The sequence below is a fragment of the Poecilia latipinna genome, unplaced genomic scaffold (assembly GCF_001443285.1).
Source record: "Poecilia latipinna isolate Pla-1442-1.1 unplaced genomic scaffold, P_latipinna-1.0 Scaffold995, whole genome shotgun sequence".
NCBI classification, from domain to species: Eukaryota; Metazoa; Chordata; class Actinopteri; order Cyprinodontiformes; family Poeciliidae; genus Poecilia; species Poecilia latipinna.
In genome coordinates, this window is record NW_015113611.1 from 15,022 (window position 1) to 32,041 (window position 17,020).

General features: G+C 40.2%; 1 protein-coding gene across 1 annotated transcript in view; it reads right to left on the reverse strand.

The window, feature by feature from the left end:
• Positions 1-16,984, reverse strand: part of LOC106958549 (PDZ domain-containing protein 8-like) — a 31,907-nt gene extending 14,923 nt beyond the window's left edge. The window contains exons 1-3 of the mRNA XM_015050503.1: positions 15,855-16,984; positions 8,296-8,421; positions 6,165-6,267 (exon numbers count right to left, since the gene is read on the reverse strand). Coding sequence (XP_014905989.1) covers positions 6,165-6,267; positions 8,296-8,421; positions 15,855-16,738 — 1,113 coding nt within the window. The 5' untranslated portion in view covers positions 16,739-16,984. The remainder of the gene's footprint in view (positions 1-6,164; positions 6,268-8,295; positions 8,422-15,854) is intronic.
• Positions 16,985-17,020: the final 36 nt, after the last annotated feature.

Genomic DNA, 17,020 nt, shown 5'->3' on the forward strand with positions numbered 1-17,020 from the left:
AGAGGCTCCAACAACTGATCGTTAATTTTGCAAGCTAAAAATAAATGCCGTGCTACTGTGCTGCCATGCTGAGACAGGTAGAGTTGGAAGCTCTTTAAAATGCTAACAGAGCTATACTGCTGCCCATGTTATGTCAGATCAGCATACGCTGTCAGAACAGAATACATGCAGTTAGTACGCATGTGTGTGTATGCGCATTAAGAGGTCAGGGACATTTAAAAGAGCTGTCAGTTCAGCATACGCAACAAGATACAACATAAATAAGACAATGAATCATTTTCAATAATAACTAGATAGATACACATGCATTATCATGGATTCAAAGTATATCTAAAGCAAGGCCTAGCTGCAGCTGCAGTCAACTACGAAACATGCCTCCCTTTTCCTGGTTAAATGCTAAGTGAGAATCTCATTCAGTTGCTATTAAAGTTTAAGGCAATCTAACTTCTACGTCATGGTGTTAGGTTGCTGATTAAATAAAAGCATATGGCAATGGGCAGAGTATACTTGTCTGACAAATATAGCCGTCAGTTTGTGCTACACGTATGACAATCACGTGTGACACTGTATACTGATCTGACAGCATACAATGTCTGACAGCTAAAATCCCTTAAATCCATGCCAGTCAAATTTGGTTGGTTACTCACAAACAAATGTTCTCGATTGCGTCACATTGGAAGATTTCAACTCATTCCAAGTTAAAGTAGTTCACCGTCAAAAACAAACCCCGAGAGAAAGAAATCCTTAATGACCTCTCCAAATAACTGTAGCACTGATTAGTGAAGAGTGCTTGCATAGATTCAGTTCATTCAGGAGTCAGGCGATTTACAACTCCATCATCAAGACAGAGATATGGATGTATTAACTAACAACAATCACCACAGCAAACTTAATGAACAAAGTCAGTTTGTGTGATCAGGCGCAACACTTCCAGTTTGTGCTCCAAGCGTTTGCTGACGTGCTGCGGTTCCAATGTGTTAGCTGCTTAATGATGGTGATGCCAATATTAGCTGGTTGACACTAAATGACTGGAGCAGCAATTCTGAAATGTCATTCAGAGCTTGTGTTTTCTAACAGAATATGCAAACAATATGGCAGTTTCATTCATATCCAATTCAAGACACATTATTCCAGATAGGGACCGGTAGGTTTTGGTGCTTGCTAAAATGGGCTCAAAGCAACTCCTCAGAGCACCAACAGGTTTTTCAACATATGTTGCTACAATGAGAGGCATAAACCATCATGAGCTCATTAAATTTAAATCTAACATTTACAACTGCTTTTAGTTTTTCCGTCTTATCACAGCCTCCAGTGGAAAATCCAGGCTCATGCAGTCGGAAATCCAAACATGCCCCTTTCCTTTCAAGCGACGCGAACACACCAAGAGCAACAAGTGTTGCAACACAACAGGACGTTGACCAGCATGCTTGTATGTGCACACACATCCCCCTTTCTCTGCCCCTTCAGTTAAGCTGTCAGCAGGCATCATCACTGAGGGCTGAAAATGAAATCGACAAGGCAGATGTGCAAACATGCCTGACATACTGCACCTCACCACTTAAAACACAACACACCATGGATGAGTAACAATAAAAAGAAAAGCACAATTTTCTACGGAAACAGAACAGCGAGCTTTTATTATGTGAAGCTTAAAGACTTAGATGAGCTAAAGGTGTGTCCTCGTGACTCATGGGGGTTACCAGCTAAAGATGAAAGAAAATAAAAACAAAATAAAAAAAGAAAATGAAATTCTGCTTCAATCACAAATAGCAAAATCCTATTCCTAGTCTGCATCAATTAAAACAGAAGTCTGTCTTTAAAGATTGCACTGGCTTGATCAGTATTATTGCTTGCCTTTTTTTTAATGACTTTATGTATCATAGTGGTGGAAGACTTAACCAACATGTCGAATAAACACACTCTGCAAATATTATCTATGCGTCATTCAGAACAAGAAGAACAAGCTCTGAGTTGAAACAGGTAAACGAGACAAACACAGAGCAACTGTGTTCCAAGAGAAGATATTTCAGCCCTGAAATCTATCAGCAATAGTTCATAATAAATAGCAGTGGGGAGGGGAGATGATACTTGGGGGAAAAAAAAGAACAAACAAAAAGCTTGATAAAACTGGCTCGTCTCCATTGTGGAAATTCTGTCCTGCTGGAAACACTTAAGACAGAAGATGGAGAAATGAAACTAATCCCAGTTAACCAGGTTTAGAAAGACAAACCACATAGAGGACAGCAGTTATACTTTAAGGCAGATATTTATATCTGGGCATCATCAAGGGGGAACAGCAGAGCAAGAGGGTGAATTGACCTTTTGCAGATGGTATAGTCTTTAATCCTTACTACTGAGTCCTGCTGAGGACATGCAGACTGGGGAGGTCTGATAAAACAGGCTCAAATGCCACTAGGAATCTGCATTTGTGTGCCTCTATTAACAAAAAAGGAATACGGACACTTTGAAGTGGGCGCACTCACAGAGGGCTCCGCTGAGGGCGAAACCGCTCGGGTGCAGAGACGGAACCGATAGAAAAGCTGCCTGCAGCTTCACCTGATGATGGGACAGCTTGCTTCATTCACGTCTGGCTCTCCGCTTCAGCCAAAGGACATAAAGCAAACGCCACAACAGTAGCGATCTTGTACAACTCGAGACAAATAAAACCAATTTCCAGTTGACGGTCATGTTTTACAGCAACATCCACCACCTTAAACCGACACCTTCATGGAGACGACCGATTCTGATTTTACTCTGCATATTTATCCCTGGACATTTACACAGAAATCTCAAACTGCATAACGCAGCTCTAAACAGACAAATTTATTTTATTTATTTTTTTACATTTGGCATATTGTCTGAAGTTTAAACATACAGTTACATAGACAGGCTATCACTGGACAGACTGCTGCTGAATGAGCACCCTGTGTGTAGGCCTGTCACAACAAGCAATAAATCAATTAGTCACATGATCAATTAAAACAAGCTCAATAATCTCCATTTTAATGATTTATTGTTTTTCTCTTTTTCTTTCCCTCTTTCTACAAAAAACTGGATGATAAAAGTCTCCAGTCTGGTGCACTGGTCCCAACCAGCCCTTTTATGAAGAACAACGTTGTTTACACAGACTTCATAATTCGTTTTGTTTATTGTTGTTGTTTTGTTTATTTATGTTGGATATTTAAAATGTTTTCCAGTTCCAGTGTTGAATGTTTATTAGAATTTAAAGGTTATTGATCTTGGAGCATATGTTCCTGCCATTACCATTATATTACTTGAAACGGGTCTCAATGATATTATTGATTATCGCAATAACGTTTGGGACAATTTATTGTCCAGCAAAATTTCTTTGATAGGCCTACCTGTGTGCACCATCACCTTATCCTTATTTTAAGGATAGATTTTTGTTGTGCTTTGTGGATTTAGGAGCTAGGGCGGCGCAATATTTCAAAAATATATCACCATCACAGTATCAGTGTGCATCATATGCATTTCACAAAGAACCGCTTTTGAGTCCAATAGTTGTTGGCTGATATATTTACAAGTTCTGAAGTTGTCCTGCTGGCTAAGTAATGCATTAGCATCAAGACTACAGAGTTTCATCACAGCAAAAGCTCATACTGGACACAAATAACATCGCCAAAAATGTTAAAGGTCACATAAGAGAGAAGGAAGCACAAATTAGAGAGAGAGAGAAAAGAAGAAAACAGGCAGATATCGCAGCATTGCGATATTTACCAATACCATTGCCATCACAAGATTTTCGGCGCTGAATAACTGAGGACCAGTTACAGCAGAAAGCTTGTTACAGAGGCTGAAGAGTCTGCTGTTTGCTAATGCATTTACACACTGGGAAGAAAAAAAAAAAAAAAAAACCCAGGGTTCCCTGGTTAAGGCTTAAAAAAAAAAAAGAGGAAAATGGTGTGCTATTTCAGGAGTTCACCTTCCAATGACAGGTTAGAGCCACTGAAGGAAAAGTTGGCCAGTTTCAGAGACAGACCGATTGATGTACATCACACATGTGTAGGGGTGATAAATTCTAGGTAGGATATGATATTGATGAGACGATGTGCGAGGTGTTTACGGGAACAGAACAGAACAGAAACGATGACCGTGTCCACACGGGATCACTAGAGATGCTTTGGGGAGAGTCTGGAGTGTAACGCAGGAATATTCGGCTGTCAGAGTGAAGTTCACACATTAAGACTTTTCCCCGTTAGAACCAAGCAGACTCTGCGGATATAGATATTGTTTTCTTACCACATAATGCCTCCTGAAAACATGAATAAAGTGCAAACAGTAAGTTTGATATAAGAGCCAACTGCATAAATGACCTGACTGTTTGTGTCTGCAGAGTAGAAACCAAGACAGAATAACAAAAAGATTAGACATTTTAAAATGGCAGCTCTAGGAGGACATGAATGGGCTTATGTCATCTCGGAGCAGGTTGTGGTATTTTATTGCCCCCTGTTGGACGAGTTCTCAACTGCTTCTCCTTATTTAAAGGCGCGACATGAGAACCGACAAAAAGGTTATTATTGTTCAACAGAAATAATCTGTGAGCCTTTACAAATGCCATTGGGAGGTGTGTGGACAGCTCGGCAGCGGCAGGTTGGCTGGAGCCTTGGCCGGTAATTAGGTGTGACATTTTCCCCTAAAATGGTCATTAGTCACTTCCAAAGCAGCCTGATGTGATGACTGTAATATCTCTAAATTGCAACAATTAGAAAGGTTTGCTGCAGGGGGCCTGAAGATTTCCTTCGCGTCGCAAAATGTCAACAATGGAACAATCTGATGAATGCAGAGAAGATGACAGTGAGCTTTTATTAATGTGTCATTTTGTCAAAGTTTTCCAATAAGCAGCATACGACGAGGAAATGTTTTACTCAGTTTTCCTACATTACAAGTTTTCGTGTATTATTAAATTGGCATTTGTGTCTAAACTGTCAGCAGAGCTTATTCAATCAGAATGCAATGACCCACAGATGTCCCTTCATATCTGCCTTTAGACAGCTTACAACAGTGTAGCGCCATCTGCTGGTTGTGATATGCAGTACAGCATCTCTTAAGATATTCCAGCACTGTGATCAGTTTGCTTCAGAGGATTTTATTCAGTGATCTGTTGTTGGAAATGCAGCATGTGTTAAGGTATCAGCAGAGAAAACTAATCCTTGTTCACGAGATGTTTAAAGTTTCTGCAAAACGTTCAGCTACAAAAAAAAAGGACGTAAAATAAATTTGTCTATCACTGTAGCAGCACAATTCAATACAAAAAAAAAAAAAACTTTAAGTGCATTTCTAAACAGGAGAAAAACAGTGTATTTTAATTGTAAGAAGAAGAAAAAATTCCACGGTGGCACAAATCCATTTCACATGCATGCATCGGCTGATCGCCCATCTTCCTTTATGGGCACGCAATATTATCAGGGTTGCACTGACAATATTAGGGTTGTCACTGCAACCCTAATACATATAACCCAGGCAGGCAGGAATTGAAGGATTACCGGTTGGAAGCTTCAAGAACTCGGATCAACTTTAAAAGTTAAAGCACAAATGAAAACGTGCCTTGGTTACATCTATTTGGAGTAAATGTTACAAAAGCAAACAATTGTGCCAATGATGATTGTAATAAAAATAACTATTATTTTTATATACTTACTGAAATTACATTTCAGTTCACTAATAGTGAAATTACATTTCAGTAAGTATAATTTTTTTCCATTAGACTTTTTTCTGAATGAATGTTTCTCCAATCAAAGCTGCAGTTACGCTACTTTAAGAAAAGACGAGATGATTCTAAACCTTTACACACATCTGTACTAATAAGTGTGGCCTTCTATATTCTTGAGCATTAATGTTATACTCAGCACATTAAAATAAATATAATAAATTGATACAACAACAAAAAAAATCTGCTGAACTTGGAAAAAAAAAAAAATAGTGTAGAAAATGTGAGTTTTCTCTTTAAAAAGACTTGAAGGCAGGTTGTTCCAGATCTGGGGGATGGGGTTACCTGATCCAACCTGAGATGAACTAAAAGCATCTGGCCCATCCATGTCAGAGCTCCTTCTGCTTCTTCTGGGCGTTGTACATGAATTAGTCGACAGCAGGATAAGAACACCAGACAGGAGGAGAAGAGTGGACGGAATGGAAAAACGGCATACCTGCTTTATGGAGCTGCGCGTCTTCTCCTTCCACTGCTGGCTGCTCAGCTCCAGGGTGCAGTGAACGTAGGTTTCTCTGTCATACGAGCCCAGAATGAACAGTCTGCAGGCGCAGGACAGAAACAGTGAGATCACTAAGACAGCCACAGGAAGCCATTCTCTGATGGCTTCCTGTGGCCATCAGTCAAGGAAACGTCAGTCAAGAGAGTCCGCTGATGTAAGCAGGTTTGAAACTCGTTTTGGTACGGAGGGATTTTATTGCCATGAGTCGAGAGCACACATTTTCAGTCTGAAAGCAGGATTTCATGTCTTTTGTTCTCAAAACTTTTCATACTTGTGGCTACATGTTCAGTCTGAAAGCATCGCTAACAGCCTACAACAACCGTTGGTTCCGTGGATCAATATCTATATTGATTGATGGAAAAACATGTCTATATCGACAGATGGATACATAGATAGATATATCTATAGTGGCAGCGCAGGTTGCTACAGTTGATAGATCTATATTTGAAAGAGAGCAGAAGATCTGAGGGCAATCATTACAAGTTTTGAGAACAAAGACATGAAGGTTTGCTTTCAGACTGAAAATGTGTGCCCTCGACGTTATGGCAGTAAAATTCCCCCATATTTTGAAAGCTGATTTTATGCTCAGTAGTGTGCTTCTAACCACAACCACAAGGTGGCAGTAATGTATCAAGTCATTTGAAGCAAGACTTAATGACAATGGACTACTGTCATTACTACACCTATTATGTAACTAATAGTATCTTGGGAGAACTACACGACTAATAACTTGTATGGGACTTTACATTGGAAGTACAATGAAGAATAGAGGTGGGGCATCATCCGTACATAGCCAAGCTCACTCCTTGAATATGTATAAAAACTTCAGATACATGTATGCAAGTGTAATTTTATTTTCCCTTTCTCTGTACAATACTCTACGAATTGTTAAATATTCAAAAACACTAAAAAGAAACAAAAGCACTAATAAAGACGGGCATAGCTAAAAAGGTGAGTGACAAGGCTGGTGAAAGAGGAGGTGATTTTAATGGAAAGCTCTCGTTATTACGAGATTATGTTGATTCAATCATTTGTGGTCCATAGAACACACACGTAGCTGAGCGCCATCTCACTCTCACACACACCCCTCTAACACAACAGGGTCTGCTTAATTCATAAAACGCTTTCACAAATGGTCAACATTCTAGATTTAGAAAGGTGAGATTTTTGAAGATTGACAGCGTCCTTAGTGATGAGCTCGCTACATGCTTTAGGGTTTGAGGATGTAAAATTGAAATCAGCTGCATCAAAAAGGCCTGCAGTCACACGGGGTGTCGAGGTGAGAGAGAGAATACACCTTTACAGATCTGGAGAAATCGGATGACTTCAGAAGAGCAGAATGATTGAATAAACCCAGATGATCCCCGTCAGCTAGTGGGACTGTTGTTTTTAACCAACAGGATAAGCAATATTTGGAAAATGATGTTTTTCTTTGTTGCAACATATTGCCTCCTGGCTAGAATTACTGATGAAAAGTGATGTCAAAACTTAAAAATAATGAGGTCTATAGTGTGAAGGATTAGTACTTATCACCCAGATTGCGCAATGCTAAGTGGAGATCTAATTAGAGAACAGGACAGAATGAATGCAGCTGGTAGAGATAAATTTTTCCCTTTACCTACTGACTGACAAAGGATATTTCTTTTCCAATTTGAATTTAATTAAACTGAAAAGGGATTGCAGATGAAGACGTTGTCAAGTTGCTGTTGCTAACCCTGGATTCACATGGTGGACTTCTACTGCTCCTTCCCTTCGGTTTAGTTCTGTTAAATGATAAGTGACAAAGCATAATGTGTTTGGTGACCAGATGTCTTATTATGGCTAGCTCAGACAACTAGAGAAATGAAATAAAAAAAGGTTTTGAAATTTTAGATGTGCACACACCGGTGCCTCACTCTTAATACTGACAGACGTGTGCAGACCGCAGACATGATCAAAACATCGTGATCGGACCAAAAGACGTCAAGAGACAAGGTGCAAACCAGGTCTGGTGTTCAACATGACAGTCTGTGGACAAAGATGTCCAGGTCAGTCAAGTAACAGAGGTGATGAAGTGAAAGTGTGTCACCTGCTACATTCAATAAGAGTGACTCTGAGTTTGCCTTCCACCAGCCTGCTGTCCTGGACTGACAGATCCAAATCGCAGGCTGAGCCCAGCGGAGGCTGCACTTGGAAGGGAAAGAAGGGCTTGTATCTGCAGAGAGAAAGAGAAAAGATTTTTAAAATTCTTAAAAGTTAAAAACTCACTCTACACGGTTCAACACAGAGTACATAATTATGTTCAATTCAAATCCTGGTGCATGAAGTTGAGGCTAATTCACCAAAACACAGCTAGAATTCATTCATTATGAGATACTCTGACTCAGTGGTTCCCACTCACTGCACTGTAAGGGAGAGCATCAGCAGGTTAGTGGTTGCTCAGAAGGCTATTCAGACTGGAACCAGAACCGCTGATTCCGGTGCTCCTTTAACTCATCCTGAAGGAGAAGTTACTTCTCTGCCTGATTCTGCTGCTCCTGCCCCACCTCATCTGAATCCCTGTTTAGACAGACTACTGGTCACTCCTAAACATCTCTCTTGTTTACAAGAAAAGTCAACTTATAGAAAAGTCATGATATAAACATAAAAAGAGTGCCAGCCCTGAAATATCCTTTTTGGTTTCCCTAAGCCCAACAGGAAGTCGGGGATCTTGGGTCAAAGTACGCCATTCTGAGGTTTTCCACGTCATTTTTCATTGAACTCTTCCTAGAGATCGTCAGCTAGGGCGTGTGGCAAGGCCTTAAACTTTTACTACTCTCCTTGAGTCATACAGGGAAACCCCAAAGCATCACCTTGATTGCTGCATTAAATCAACATCCAGTTCTTAACGATACTATCCGCCCTTATACAGACATCTCCTCCCTGAGAGATGGTTTCCTATTGAACCTGATGACCTACAACGACAAGGCTTTTTATCCTGGAGGCTGTAGCCATGGCAACATGGTAAAGAAGCAGAAAAGGAGAACATCAAAAAGGGATTATTTTCTTCACAATAAACTCTCTAATTTACAAACACCTGAAGTTTGCAGGTGTTTGTGTTTCTTTAAGTATTCTGTGTACAGTTAAGCCCAAAACTATTCATACCCCTGGTTATTTAGATGCATCTTTTTCATTCAAGCAAAAAGTTTATTTTTGGTAAGATATGATACATAATTTACAAGAAACTGATGCCAAAGGAGTATCAGTTTGGATACAAAGCTTAGAAGGTCTCATTATTATTTTAGTGTTTAGCTCCTTCCATTGCATCTATCAGATTCAAGTAGTAAGTTAAATTTAGTCTCATTAGTAAGTCGTCTCACTATTAGCTACACCCTTTCTCTAATACTGACCGGCTGGTTATGGTGACACCTGCATCACATACCCTTTAATCTTTAATCAGTCTACGTTACAACACAGAATCGCTTAACAGAAGCACCTGCTGCAGGTTTTCTGATGAGATTTCTCACTTCCCCAAGAACAGAGAATAGACTTTAAAAGTACTTCTGTTTATAAATCACTGAATGGCTTGGCACATCACGATGAAAGACTTATGGCTCCACACAGAACTGGCCCCCAGCCTTACAGAGGAGTGCCACCAGTGCCTGTTCAAGTTCCCACTACTCTGGGATTCCTAGCGACCGGAGCATTTCTGAGGGATGTGGCTGGCAGATCTGGAATGTCAGAGTCATCCCTCTGAGCCACACCGGCCATATTGAATGGCCTCGTCTATATGTTGTCTATACATAAGGTTCCCCCCACACTGCCCCCACCAGGCTAAGCATTGCTTACTTTTGGATATTGGTTTAAATCTTTTGAGTGCTTTACCTAGATTCAAAGGTTGCACATTTAAAAAGACAAAATAAAGTGACACAACATAGATGTATATTATGTACATATATAGAGCAAACCAATCAGCTAAACTGAACTGTTTTCATTATGTTTGTGCCAGCCATTGATTTCTTTAGAAAAGTGAAATATCAGGGTTTATTTGAGTCCTTGAAAACTCCAACCTCAAGCTTTGTCATTGCCGAGTGTCGCTGCTCCTGCTCTCTCACTGCCCTGCCACATTCCTGCCCAGATTCACTCCCACTATAGTGAGGAAAAGACATCGATGGAGACGCTTCATCGGTCAGAGTGAGACTAGGGCTAGAGACAGAGGTAGATTTCAGTGGAGCTTTTACCTTACCTGGTGCAATAAAAGAGGAAGTAAACATCACTGCTGCACTAGGCAAGGCCCACAGAACACCTAGCTTTAGTGACAAACGTCTGAGGTCAATCACCTCCAGTGATTCAAATGGAGGGCTGGAGAAACCCCTCAACATCACACCGCATCCCACAGGAGGTGGAGGGCAGTAGTCACTCCCCACATAGCGTGACACGTTGGAGGCAAGCACAGTGACGCAATCGAGCAATAGCAATCAAGTTTTAACTTTATGTAAAATTTTGGCTAAATCTTAAAGCTACGCTAACAAGAACAAAATGCTACAAGACTTTGCAGCAACAGAACATTCCATGCGGCATTATGCTTAAGTCTAAAGGCCAATGAAGCTGTGGGGAAACACTTCCACTTTTACTTCACTTTTATAACCAGCAAGACAATGTAACACTGATCAGGAGCCTTCCCAGTGGAGCAACATCTACCCAGCATAGTGGACATCAAATAGAGTATTCCCCCATATGTGAAGCTGACTGCTGTTCGCAGTAATGCCTGGATCACCTCCAGAAGGCTGCGGTCCCAACCCTCCCCTTCTGTGAACCACCATCTGTGCCGCTCAGCAAATCCCAAGGCCCTATTATTACATCACCCTCACTCTACATGATCAGGAGATAATGCACACTAACATGCGCGTGTTCAGAGTTTCTTTTACAGCACTTCCCTTCTCTAGACAGGTCTTTGTGAGCAAAAGAAAGATGTGAACCATTAAGTATTAGAGAAAAAAACTCAGATCCTTTAAGCTCCAAATCTGCTTTCTAAGGCCTGGGAGTGTGTTTATAATCATTATGCAGTTCACAATAGAAAGACAGAAAAGCACAGTATTAAACAGCCAGCCATGTGGCTATTTTGAGAAAAACTTTTTTCTAAAATGATGCACAACTTGTAAAATTGTTTATTAGACGGTGCAAATTATTTGGTTGAACAAATATGGGTTTTCAGTAATAGCTTAAGTGTTTGCCATGTTTTACAATCACAGAAAATGGGCACTGACAGCATATAAAAGGGGGAAATAATTTTTTTAACATTTTTATTAAGATCATTTATTTATATATATATATATATATATATATACACATATTGTGCGTATGTAACCATTTAGAGCCTTTGCTTAATACTTTTTTAATAAAGTCCAATGAGAGTAAATAGCCTGGAGTCTTTTTACACACTCAGCTTGGAGGATTTTCTCCCGTTCTTTGTAAATGTGCTAAAGGTCAGTGAAAATAACACTGACCGTTTGTCATCTGCACTTTATGCATTGAGTGATAACAGGTATATGACCATCAAGTCACTCTGATTAAAACCAGGGTTAGACTGATCAACTATCATGACAGGAAGGCTCCTGCAGGACTCCTGTCCTGCATATGGACCCACTATAGAGTCCATCAAGCCTGACCAACATTGATTTTTTTTTTTTTAAGTTCCTTGAACTTCTGTAGTTCAGAGCCCTTCCAGGCCAGTCATCATATTTTACAAGTAAGTTTTACAGCTTCTACTTTGAATTCAGGTCAACTCCCAAAAGGGATGAATGCAATATATCTCAGTTTCCCCTAGTGTATGATAAGCCTGGCGGGCCACCAGGCTTTAATTGTGCCCCACCAAGATAAGGATTGCTTATGTATTTAAGTCTTTTTAAAATGTTTTCATTTTTAAGACTTTACAGTTGGTGTTCAGGTATTACTCTTCCAATCTTTCAATAACACATAATTATCAAGTGATATTTTCAAATTTCCTGTCAACTTTAAACATTTTTTAACTCAAAAACACAACAGGCCGCTCAGCATCCAACCACCTGATATCTGAGATCTTTTTAAGTGGGGAAAAAAAAACTAATAAAATGAAAATCAGATTTAGAATAATAAAAAAAAATCTGATTTTATTAGGAACCAACATTTCCTAACTCTACCTGGAAGAGCGCTGGTTCTGCCAAAATCATTGCACTTAAAATTCTGTTAGGAGCCTGGAGCACAGCAGAAATTTCTAGAAGATGCAGCCATTTCAACACAGTACATATCCTCTGCAGTGTTGATGAAAAGAAAGGAAGTCAAAAAGAAATAGAAAGCATAAAAAGGGAAGCTGAGAGAGTCAGAGTGAGAAGAAGGAAATCTTGCATCTTGGGTTTTGCTTATCAGGTTTAACAACGGCGGTCATTTTTCACACTGTGGTTTCATGACGTAGAAACATGAAGGTAAACAGGCCACGTTCTGCAGCAGGGTGGCTTCCTACTGGGGCGTTCAGAAGGAGGAAGCAGCGGGGTGACAGTGATGCCAGTTAGAGAGCAGCTGCCAGTGAAACTTCCCTTTTAACAACAGAGTTTACACAACAGCTCTGGTTACATGGCGCACCACCTTCAATGCAGGGACAGCATCACGCAAAATCAATTTTTTGGAGCTTTGCATCATGCTATAATGTTACGCCATTATCAAAACCTTGGCTGGAGGTTTGTCTTGATTCTTCTATGCATTTTTAAGAATTTTTTAATCTCCATGGCAACCATTCAGCTGTGCAAAGCCTGGGTAGACCTAGTGCCCCTTTTGAGGTGCAGCTCCTCCTCAGAGCTTCTGAGCTTCCACCTCTCAGAGCAGCCCTCACCCCTGACTCCCCTACTCAGATCCTTCAGACTAACCAGCAGCAATTAGCAACCACCTGGTCAAACTGTACATCTGCTGAGCTCATTGTCCAAGCTGCTTCTAAGTGTGACGCTGATAACAACGTTGGTAAAGAGTTGATAGGGGAGTTTTCCTGCTCTTTCTGAACCAAGAGCATGTATTTTTACAGACAGAGTTCCAATTTCAAGGCGTTAAATCAAGAAGTAAAATTTATTTTAAGTCATATTTGAGTTAGCATTTTTATAACAAAATACATAGTCATTTAATTATGCTATAAAATGGCGCAATGTGTCTGGAGAACACATAACACTGCCCCTTTAATAGTTGCAGCAGTCTCACATGACGCTTCAACACGTTTAGATTTGTGGAAATGGCCCCTGCTGCACTCACCATCATTTTAAACCTGATTAACAAAACCGAAAATCCATTTTCAAGATTTCCTTTTACTCTGACTCTTTCAACTTCCCTTTTTCACGCTCCGTTTCTTTTACTTTGTTCCTTCTCAACAGTGCTGACACTATGTACTCTATCAATTGTGTTAGTCTAGGCAGCAGATAAAAAGAGAACTATTCAACTGCACATCCTGTTGATTTTTCTTTCAATTTTAGTCCAGCTGGAAGTCTGAAAATCTTTATTCTCAATCCTTTCTCTCTGAAAGACTTGAGCATATTTTCTCTGAGTTTTGCTTTGTGTAAGTGTTAAACAGATGTTTAACACTTACACAATATTTCAAAATATTCTCGTTTAATTCACAAAATGTTGTCTGTCCCATAACCATTTTCCCCCTCAACCACGACTGAAAAACTAAATTTAGAATCACATGACACCAAGTTTGTGTTTGTTAAAAAATCTACACACAACAATTTGTCCTTTTTACACAAATTATTTAGAAGAACTATTTTATCCTCGTTGTTTGATCATCACGATTCCAACTACTTAACTTTTAGCCCGGCTTTAACTCACCAATGGAAAATACAAATGATTGTGACTAGAAGATTATTTTTTAATTTGTTTCATGCCAGCAGATCAAAAATTAAACATATTCCCATTTTTGTTTGTAAGGCTATTTTTGTGCATGTTCTGACAATTCCTCATTAGGTTTATAGGCATTACATAACACTAAATACATAATAAAATATATTTAGTTATGTCTGACAGTAAAGAGTTACCTAAGTTTCATAAAAAGAAGCTGGACAAAAAGTGAACATATTAACGTTGTGTAAACAAAAACAGGAAAAGGAAATTGCATCGAAAATGCCCCCATTCTGTTTTAAGACACCTTAAGAGGGATGTCAAAGCCAAATATATTCAGATATTTTTAAATATTTGTTTTTGTATGTAGCAATACAAAATATTTACATTTTTAAAGTACAAATTCTCAGCAAACCAGCTGAGCATAAAGTCCAACTACAAAGATAGTTCCAGTTTGAGCAGCTGGAATTATTTATAAATAAAGCATGAAAAATGACCATTTTTTAAGAGATTTCATTTCAAATCAATAACCTTACAAGATACATTGGGTATAACTAGAGGGAGGGAGAAATGAAGTTTGGTCCAGCTTTGCAAAATTCCAATTTCCTTGTTCACATAGAGGCACCAGCATCTGTTGAAGGAGTTTAAAAACTTGCATTATGATTAATAACAGTGAAAACAGTAGCATCTGCTAGTGGGAGGACAGCTATCTGAAATCTGAGTCATGGCCCAAAATTTGTTCCCACACACACACACACACACACACACACACACACACACACACACACACACACACACACACACACACACACACACCTAGAGCCTGGAAAGAAAATATACCAGAATTATATTCAAGTACATTTTACTCATTTCAAACATTTAAAATAAAAAATTCTCATTTGTTTAAGAAGGTTGCAGGCCCCCTGGGTTAAATTCACGTGCTGTGAAGATGATAATTATGTGGGGGTTTGTAGATATGTCAAAAAATAGCTTTATATTATAATGCCAACCATTTTTCTTGACAATTTTCATGATCTTGACATGTGGGCCCAAATTAAAATGAGTTTGACAAAAGCAACCACTTGTCACACGGCATTGTGAATTGACCGTGCAACAATTTCTTCTTCAAACCTACGGATTACAATCATTTTATCTAATCTACTGAAAGGAGATTAGATTATGTGACTTCAATAAATGTCATGCACCAACAGGAGGTTGCTAAGAGTCACTGTTGATCACTAAACGAAGGGCGTCTGGGCAGACACCGGTCTAAGAAATTTTTATTCCATTTTCTCTCGGTTGATTCAGAATCAGATCTAAACTTCATCATCAGTACACGACCGTTACTGTCTTGCAGTGCTTGCAATGAATCTGTGCATCTTTGAGGTCAACTCAAACAAAACCGTTTCTTTGAATACTCAGTTACATCTGTTTAAATCAGAGATCATAATCCCATATTTCCATAAATCAAATAGCCCAAACCAGAATTAGAATTACGGTGGAAATGTAATATGTCAGAAATATGTGATTGTTTATTGTTCACCTCTAAAGTAAATAAACAAATAACCTGACACAGTGGTACATTACATACTAAATTGGGGAGTGAATTGTTGGAGAAAGAAGGGAAGTTGGGGTGATTGGCAGCAAAATAAACACAATCAGGTTGTGGCACCTGACTGTGGTTATTTTGTGTTTATTTTTTGCTCTTGTTCAAATCTATTTGAAGTGTTGTGGTTTTTTGCTCCTGAAGGTGCTGCTGGCCGTCTGGGCTTGTCGCCAGCAGCTTGTTTGTGCTCACTTTGCTTTGGGGCCTACCTGATTTTGTAGTTGGGCAGGGTGTGCTTCTTCTTGATGACGCGTTTCAGCTGGTTCACTATGAAGGAGGTCAGCTGAGGCAGCGGCCTTCCCTCAAACTGGGACTTCACCTCAAAATCCACCAGCGGGTCATCGAGGAACGAGAACGACCAATGGGAGAAAGGCATGCGCGTGAACTGCAACCGGAGTCTGCCCACCACGCGCCTCATCTTGACGAACAGGTAGGCAGACTTGCCGAACACCAGGTCCACGTCTATGGCCAGGTGGAAGCCGCCATTGTACTCGATGTCCACCTCGAAGTTGAGCTCCTCGGGCATCCCGTCCTCGTCCAGCTGCACCGGTTTGATGAGTTTGGCTGATTTAAAGACCGGGAGAGAATTCCCCAGGGAAATGTCCCTGAGACTGAGCCCCTCCAGGAGCCGACCCGCCGTCTTGGTCTGCAACAGCTCCTCAAACTCCACCTTGATCTTTTTGGTCATCCAGTGCCGAACCACGGGGGTATCTCTAAGCTCTCTGAACAGAAACAAGAATATCGCATTGAGGAAATTGCACGTTTCTGTTCTGCCAGCGTCTGTGAGTTCGCTATGTGAAGGCGGCGGCGGCTGCTGTTGTTGTTTGGGGCTGCCGCCGGTGACAGCCGCTTCCTGTTGCCGGCTGAGGATGGCCTCTTGCGGTTTGGATGCAGCGGCTGTCCCGCTGTCTTGCTGGTTCGGTTCGGCGTGAGAGACATTGAAATAATCTTTTAGTGCGCTATCAGGCACTACTTTGACATACTGAACGGTCCTACCTAAGGGCTCTGGGTTTCTTCTGTATATCAGCAAGAACTGTAACATCAGCGTAACGACCGCTCCACAGAACGCAGAGATCAGTATTAGGTAAATCATTTTGAGCCGTCGCCTCCGCTGCCGTCTGTCTAAGTCAGATGCTTTCCATGGCCAAACATTTAATCGCGTCAACGAAGCAAGTTCCACCTGGTCGCTCTCTAAGCTGCCATATCATCTGCTTCTTTCCTGAGCTGGAATCTCCGCACCTGATTGGACAAGCGCCTTACGTTGTATGCGTGATGACGAAATCAGTAGGCATTTCAGTCGGTGCGTTCAAGGAGAATCAGATTTTAGAGATATTACCGAAAACATTTTTTTTATTTATATATATATATATATATA